Source organism: Oryzias latipes, chromosome 19, assembly GCF_053564925.1.
Source record: "Oryzias latipes strain Hd-rR chromosome 19, Olatipes_Hd-rR_3.1".
In the NCBI taxonomy this organism is placed as follows: domain Eukaryota; kingdom Metazoa; phylum Chordata; class Actinopteri; order Beloniformes; family Adrianichthyidae; genus Oryzias; species Oryzias latipes.
The window spans coordinates 18,509,086-18,516,471 of NC_136255.1; the positions used below are offsets into that span (position 1 = coordinate 18,509,086).

General features: G+C 39.5%; 1 protein-coding gene across 1 annotated transcript; it reads left to right on the plus strand.

Moving 5' to 3' along the window:
* The first annotated feature begins 159 nt into the window (after positions 1-159).
* telo2 (TEL2, telomere maintenance 2, homolog (S. cerevisiae)) lies at positions 160-6,834 on the plus strand. Its single transcript, XM_004080522.5, has 20 exons — positions 160-843; positions 921-1,198; positions 1,278-1,346; positions 1,679-1,826; positions 1,917-2,019; positions 2,093-2,161; positions 2,244-2,385; positions 3,292-3,428; positions 3,504-3,589; positions 3,702-3,791; positions 3,905-3,993; positions 4,077-4,168; positions 4,251-4,367; positions 4,467-4,538; positions 4,624-4,794; positions 5,099-5,190; positions 5,278-5,377; positions 5,741-5,805; positions 5,961-6,076; positions 6,676-6,834. Exons 1-20 carry the CDS (start codon positions 503-505, stop codon positions 6,795-6,797), a joined length of 2,499 nt encoding a protein of 832 aa, XP_004080570.1. The 5' UTR covers positions 160-502; the 3' UTR covers positions 6,798-6,834.
* The last annotated feature ends 552 nt before the right edge of the window (positions 6,835-7,386 follow it).

A 7,386-nucleotide genomic window follows, 5' to 3' on the forward strand; every position in this document is an offset into this window, starting at 1 on the left:
GTATATATTTGTCGGCTTGGACTTGATTCAATAGTCTTCCCTCGTTATAGATTTACATTTAAGTGTATATCATATTTATATTATATATAGCGTAAGTTTATATTTACATTTAATTTCCGCCTAGGGCCTTTATGAACATGCCCGGAACAAACCTTGTGTTGGTGCTTAACACGGAAGTATTTTGATGAAGGACACAACGGAACTGCGCGGTTCAGCTGTCGTATTTTGATGCAAACTTTAAATTTAATCCTCAAATTTCACCGATATATGCAAATTGTATTCATTGATCATAAAATAAGTTAGGATTTAAATATTTGTTTTAAAACCACATTTTTATGTTTATGCAGATTAGCAATTGAAGCATTTTCTTTACGTGGGACCGTCAGTGTGACTACTGTGTGAGCCTCAAAGAATGAATGAATGAAGAAAGAATTCCAAAAATATAATTAGTCTACTCTTACCACCAGGTATAAAGGCATGCTAGGCACTGTTTTTTTAAAGCATGGCGTCAGATTTGGCAAATGCTGATGTTCGACTAACGGTGGCCCAGAATTTCCGGACACTCGCTTCATCCACGGATGAAAAAGACATAATCGCCGCTCTTCAGACGCTCCTCTCCTTTGTGAATGATGGACCAGGGACCACGGTCACCTCTGCTCAGAGGTCAGAGTTTAATAAAGCTCACTACACTCGGACTCTCCAGTTTCTTGTGAGCAACATCCAAGCAGACTGGCTAAAAAAGCTTTCAGGTGGACAGCGCGCAGAATTATGGGACAGCCTGTTTCTTAAAGGCCCTCCAGAACAGACCCTGCTTGTGTTGATGGAAGCGATAGGAGAGCTCAGGTGGGTATGGCTGATTGATAAATATAAGACATGCTAATTCATGCTCTGTTTCACACTGATCTTTATAACCCACCCAGACCTTCTGGAAGTTTGGACCGCATTGTCAACATCACTGAGAGGTTTCTTCAGAGCGGCCGCCTTGCTGACCTGCTGTGGTCCTACTGTCTGCAGACTTCTTTATCAGACTCTGCCCAGCTCAGAGAGACTCTGTTAAGCCGTATCTGCGCGCTCCCTGACCTGACAGCCAATAAACTACACCCAAACAACAGACCGCTCTTTTCCCCTCAGCAGTATTACCCACTGCTCGCCAAAGAGATGCTCACTGCTCTGGAGCGGACCTGTCAAGCACTCAGAGGTTACACAGTTCAGTTTCCTGTCATAATGTGTTTCTATTTGTGTTTATTCTTACTTAATCTTTGTTATGTCATTTGCAGATGGCACAAACTGTTCATTGATGTTTGTGGCTCAAACCTTTGGAAAAGTTTGTATCCAGGGCCACAGTGGTGAGTTTAACAGTATTTTATCATAGTGACACTTTTTTCAGTCTATTGTTTGGCTTCATGTCTCATAGTGATGTAGTTTTACTTTTGTTAGTTTTTTTTATGAATTATTAATACTTAAAGTAGAAAATAAATTTTGTTTTACTTGCCAATATAAGATCTTTACATTTAACTCCTTGTGCATAAACAAAAACAAATATAACATTTGATAAAAAAACACATTTAAATGTATTTTAAAACTCAGACTTTTCTGATTCAGTGTTACACTTTTATCGTTTACACAATAACAGGATCCCTGTTAGTGTGCTCTTTTAAGGACTCTTTTCTTTGTATAGATGCCATCATGGCGAGCATGGCGCCTCATCTTTCTGCCTGCACGTTCAACGACATGGTGTGGCAGAGAGTTTGCTGGAAGCTCCTGGAGAACGTTCCTCAGCGATGGATGGAGAGTGTGCTTACTGGGCTGGTGCAGGCCGTCCATGGGTAAAGCTTGATTTGCAAAAAGAAAACATGTAGATAAGCTTTTTTTTTCCATCCTTTTTTATTGAAGCAGGGATCTTTCTGTATTCCCAGACCTGACGCTTTGGGTAGGATTATTGGAAATCTGGTCCTAACAAATAAAACGGCTCAGTTCGTCATTACGCATAAAGTTTTGTTACTACAATATAAATACAAGGTAAAATAAGGTTTAGTTGCAGTGACTCATGCTTGTATCATTTGCTACATCTTTTTTTATTTTCATTTCACAGACCCAAGTGTTGAGAACTATTCTCAGTTACCTCGCAGCAGACAGGGACCGAAGACCACTACTCATCCAGGTTTGTGGATTCAACTGTGTGAGGTAAGTGACCTGTATGTATCATTCATGGTTTTGACGTGTGTATGTTTGCGTGTTATCAGGTGCTGCGGTCCTTGTCACAGGCCTGGGCAAACCCCAGTGCGATAAAGCACACTCCTGTAGAGCAGCAGTTCTATGTCAGTAAAGCTTTACTGCTGAGTGTGAGTCTGCTGAAGGATTCTGAGCTGCAGGACCTCCGCTCAGGTAAAGAATACGATCAGAGAGACTAATATTCTTATAGTACCGGTACTTTAAAAACCTGCCTAAACGTTGTTAAAAAAAACAATTTCTTGAAAATGAGAGTTTATATGTAAAGCTCCAACAGTTCCCACATTTTTTTCCTAGCTTAAACTTCTGCTGCTTTGAATTATCTGAGTGTCTACACTGAAAATCATCGTTTGATCTATTTTAAAAGTGTTCCCAGTGGTCTTTTAATAATGATTATGCTGTTTTTAGCCAAATTTTTAAAAACCTTTGTCCTTTTCTGGGACATAGTTTCTGCAGAGCAGTAGTTGTTTATTAGAAATTCACCTCTGAGTGGATGTTGGAGTGTAGCAACCCCCTTCTCCCTGTTGCCCATGTGTTTACACACTCTACCGCTAGCTTACAGCCCCTCACATCTTACAAAAATTGAGAGCAATGTCGGAGCTGTCCAGACATCTACTTTCAAACCAGATACCAGCTTGGACGAGGAAAAAAGAAGACGTACATGGATCTAGTTGTCTTCAAGTGATCGGAATGGACCAGATCAGGGAGCTTGTGTCCCACCCAGCGTATTTTCTGCCTTACAAATACAGTCTTTTTCTAATGCCATTTTTGCGTCTGCTCCTAATTCACTACAAAATAAATTAAAAAAAATACACAGAAATGACATTTTAAGCTTAGGTTTCTTTATATATGTCCTGCATAATCAGAAAAATGCATCAAGAGAATGCTAAAAACACGTAAAACACCTTTTTTTTTAATCAGATGGTGTCCTTAATCTTGTCATTCAGCCATGTTTTTGCTTTGGCAAAGACGTACAGAACTGTGTATATTTTCCTTCTGGTGGATCTACAAGTACACAATGTTTATGTTCTGTTTAGTGAAACGCTGTCCTCTCTCTCTTAGAGTTACTCCAGTGCATGCTGGGCGGCATGCAGAGCCACCTGGACAGCAGTGTGGTGCGGATCAGAAACATGGGCATGGTGGTGGGAGAGTGTCTGAGCTCCCGTATGGACTTCGGTGGAATCAAACTCAAATTTGAGGTGTGATCAGTTTAAACACTTCATATCATAAAAATAATTCTGTTTACAATAAGAATTTTTGTTGTTGTGTTTCAGTATGAGCAGGATGAAGAAACCCGTGAGTTGCTGTTTCTTATGAATCCCGACCCGTGCGAAGAGTCGGAACCCGAGCCTGGAATTGGGTGCGGTTTTCTAACAGAATATTAGAACTTGTTCTGTGCTGAATATGTTTCCTGTTTTTATATTCCGATCAAACCAGAATGTTTTAAGTCTGTTTGTATTTGTCATCAACAGAGTTTGTTCTTCAGAGGAATCAGATCCATCTCCTCAGAAAGAATCATCACAACCTAAATTAAAAACTGATCCAGACTCAGAACTTGACAGGTGAGTCTTCCCAAGCATTTTTAGAGCAAATAAATGGAAAAACTTATTATTGTCTGCTGTAAGTTTATATGTCAAGAAGAGATGTTAACCATTGTTCTCTGGGATGATCCCAGTGATGATGACTTAACCCCATATGACATGTCAGAAGATGTAAAGATGTCTAAGGCTTCCCAACCGCGCTACCTCCGGGACTGTCTGGAAAGTATGTGGCCATTGCTCTGATGTTTATGTTTATGGAATGCTATTATTTGATCTCAGTTGGATTAAAATGTTCTTTTTTTTTAGTTTTATTGTCATCTGCGGACCCAGAACGTGTGGAGCTCAGTTTAATAGCGGCTGAAGGTTTGGTGCGGAAAAACAGCTTTGCAGCGAAGGAGGTATCGCAGCATTTCATCCAGAAGGCCGCTTTGAAGGATTTCTCTGTCGGTATCGTAGCTCACAATCCTTTAACATTTTCAGATCAGTGTCCAGATGACCAAAGTGCTTCTTCACATGGAGGACAAATACAGCATCGATGGCTTCCTGAACCTCAGACAGGCAACGATGGTGGCTCTCACAGTCACCGACTGCCTACCTGTAAATTCCTTTTATAATCAGCAAAATCTTTAACCACAAATTTCAATACTAAAAACTATATTTACAAAGAAAATTTCCAACTTTGTTGTTGTGTTTAAGGTTACTCAGTATCTGACAAGTGAGTTTTACTCCTTGAACTACAGTCTTCGGCAGCGACTTGACATTTTAGAGGTGAGTGTAATAGCGTTACCACATTTCAAAGCGTTTATGTCCTGTCTTATTATCACACAAGGACATATTATTTGCTTTTTTATAGGTCCTTGCCTTAGCAGCCCAAGAGCTTTCTAAACCAGTTGCTGGTGACAAAACTCCGCTTGTAAACTCTGTGCCATCCACTGAAATAAGTCCTTATCCAGGTGACAACCCTGTTCATTGGAGACAAGTTGTGGAAAAACGAATCCAAAGCAAAACAAAATACATCTCAAAGGTGCTTAAAGAAATCAACTTTTGTCCGACTTCCTCCCACTGTCCAAAAAACATGCTTCATAGGTTCATTGGTTACTCTAAATTGTCCCTAGGTGTGAATGTGAGAGTGCATGGGTGTGTGATTGTGGTCCTGCGACAGACTGGCGACCTGTCCAGGATGTCCCCAAGTAGCCAATATAGACTCCAGCAGCCCAGAAAGGGACAAAACGGCTTAGAAGACGAATGAATAAATGAATGAACTTTTCTTTGTTCAAACTAATGCTCACCCTGAAGGTCATCATTTCATGTTTGTCCTGTTGCTGCAGGGTGCTTCCCAACCTGCACCCAAGGGCACCCGCAGCCGTTACGCTGCCGTTGCTGGATACTTCTTTTTTCCCCTGCTGAGAAATTATGACAAGTAGGTATTTCATTTGTGCAGAAAATGTTAAAACACAGTTTTTATGTGCTGTAACAATCAAATAAGATGGTAGCATTTTTCGTGCAGACCTCAGGTGACCTTTGACCTCCTGGGAAGCGACCACTTGGTACTGGGCAGGTTGATCCACACCCTGGGCATTTTTATGCACCTAGCTGTTAATGCACCGGTAATCTAACACACTATTTCATTCCAGTTCTGATGTTTTTAGTACAGAATGTGTTGGAAGATTGATATTTCTCTGCAGAATATACATTTTGTGAATGTCTTCTTCTCTTATAAATGTAGGGACTCTTTCTACCAATTTAACAATGAAAATGAATTGCTTCTTTAGGACTCAATTGTCATGTAGTTAATCATCCTATTGTAAAATATGTCTCATTATTGACTATTTTTATGCCCACCTGTTAGATTTATATTTTATAGCTGAAGTCCCGTTAAATTGAATTACATTAGAAAAATAAATATCTATGATATTATGTTTTGCAATGAAAGAAGTATTTATGTTTAGGATTTGTTTTTCCTCTCACAGATTGCTGCACAAATGGGTTGTGCTTTACTAGACTTCATTTGGACGGTCCGCTACCACACAGACCAGTACGTCTGATTCATCCCTCTCTTTTGTGCAGATTCTTTCTCCATGCATTACTGTGAAATAAAAAGGACATTTTGTTTGTTAAAATTTACTTAGGAAGTGATTAGCAATGCTTTTTAGGTTTCTAATCAGATTTGTTTTTCTTTTTCTGGTAAAGGATGGTGAGACGAGGGATCCTTTTTGCTGTCTGTTCAGTATTCCTGAGCATGCCTAGTCATAGCCTATTGGTAGACCTCAGTGACCAGCTGTTTGAGACCAGGACTTGGCTTGCAGGTAAAAAAAAATAAGCAAACTTTCAAAGCTACAAACACATTGTGAGATCTGTCTGTAGACAGAGTTGATGTTTCTTTTACAAAAATTTAAATGTAAAAGTTGAAGCCATTAAGAGCATAGGAGACGAGGGAACGACCTGTGTGCAGCATAGTTACTCAGCCAGCAATGTTCACTGTGCAGTTTTAGTTCAACTCCAATCGCCAATTCAGTTCACCTCCTAAGGGAAACGACAGCCATTGTTGTGGAGCGTGATGCAGAAGCCAGTATTGTGTTAAAAGAAAAAAAAAACTACACAATCATATCGCCGCAGTAATACACTTTCATTCTCCTATGTACGGACACGTGTGGTACACTCGCACAGCTGGACTGAGCGTTTCTGAGAAGTCAATGAGGAACCAGGATTTCCTGTATTATATAGCTGTTTCTGATGTGAACAGCTGGGGTTTATTTTCAGTAACTTGTTTTTCTTAATTTTCCAGAAGTGACTTGAAAGTAATTGACCTGTTTCATGGGCATAGGCTAATTTTTTTCTACAGAATATTAGTTCATTTTCTTGACCATGAATAATGACTTTTATCTCGCCGCTATTGTCATTGCAGATGTAGCTGAGAGCGATCCTGATGCAGACTGTCGTAGTTTAGCTGTGCAGAGTCTGGTGCTTCTGGACGAGAGTCTCAAAAAGCAGCTGCAAGGTTCAAAACAACCAAGTCTGGATTCTTGATCATTTGAACAATAAAGTCTATGAAATTTCAGCAAAATCTGACTTGGTGAGAAATTTGTGATCTTCTAACACATTCACCTGTCCTCAAAGAAGCATAACCACCAGAACTGATGAAATAATTTGACAAATAATATATTAGAAACGTAGCAAACCTGTCAATATCTGATCCAAGATCTGATTTAAGGTATCACTTTGGCATAAAACCATATTACGACATTTCTTTTTTCTCTTTCGTTCTCTGGAAGAGCACATTTTGCCCTAAAATGGCATATTAGTGCATTATCATCACGTGTATTTTGAATGCACATATTTTATAGTTTCAAATGACATGCCTATTCTGGATTAAATAAATTAAGATTTGTCTAAGCAAAAAAAAAAGTGCCACTTTCTTTCCATATGCATAATTTAAAAAAGAATTAAGTTTATTAATAATGGTGACATCCTTTTCCACATCTTCCTGGACAAACAAGCTCCTCTCTGCACTTTTGTTTCACAAGGACATCCTGTGAATATCCTTGTACATGTAGGCCTTTACAAATAATGGGAATACTACCGCTCTTTCCTGTGGTCACTGTCAGTGGAAGGAGTG

What these genes read in the sequence shown, in the direction of transcription:
- telo2 (XM_004080522.5), top strand. Translation starts at nt 503, where the DNA reads ATGGCGTCAGATTTGGCAAATGCTGATGTTCGACTAACGGTGGCCCAG. An exon ending in CAGTCACCGACTGCCTACCT is followed by an intron (nt 4,368 to 4,466) that starts GTAAATTCCTTT and finishes GTTGTGTTTAAG; the next exon opens with GTTACTCAGTATCTGACAAG. An exon ending in ACCTAGCTGTTAATGCACCG is followed by an intron (nt 5,378 to 5,740) that starts GTAATCTAACAC and finishes TTCCTCTCACAG; the next exon opens with ATTGCTGCACAAATGGGTTG.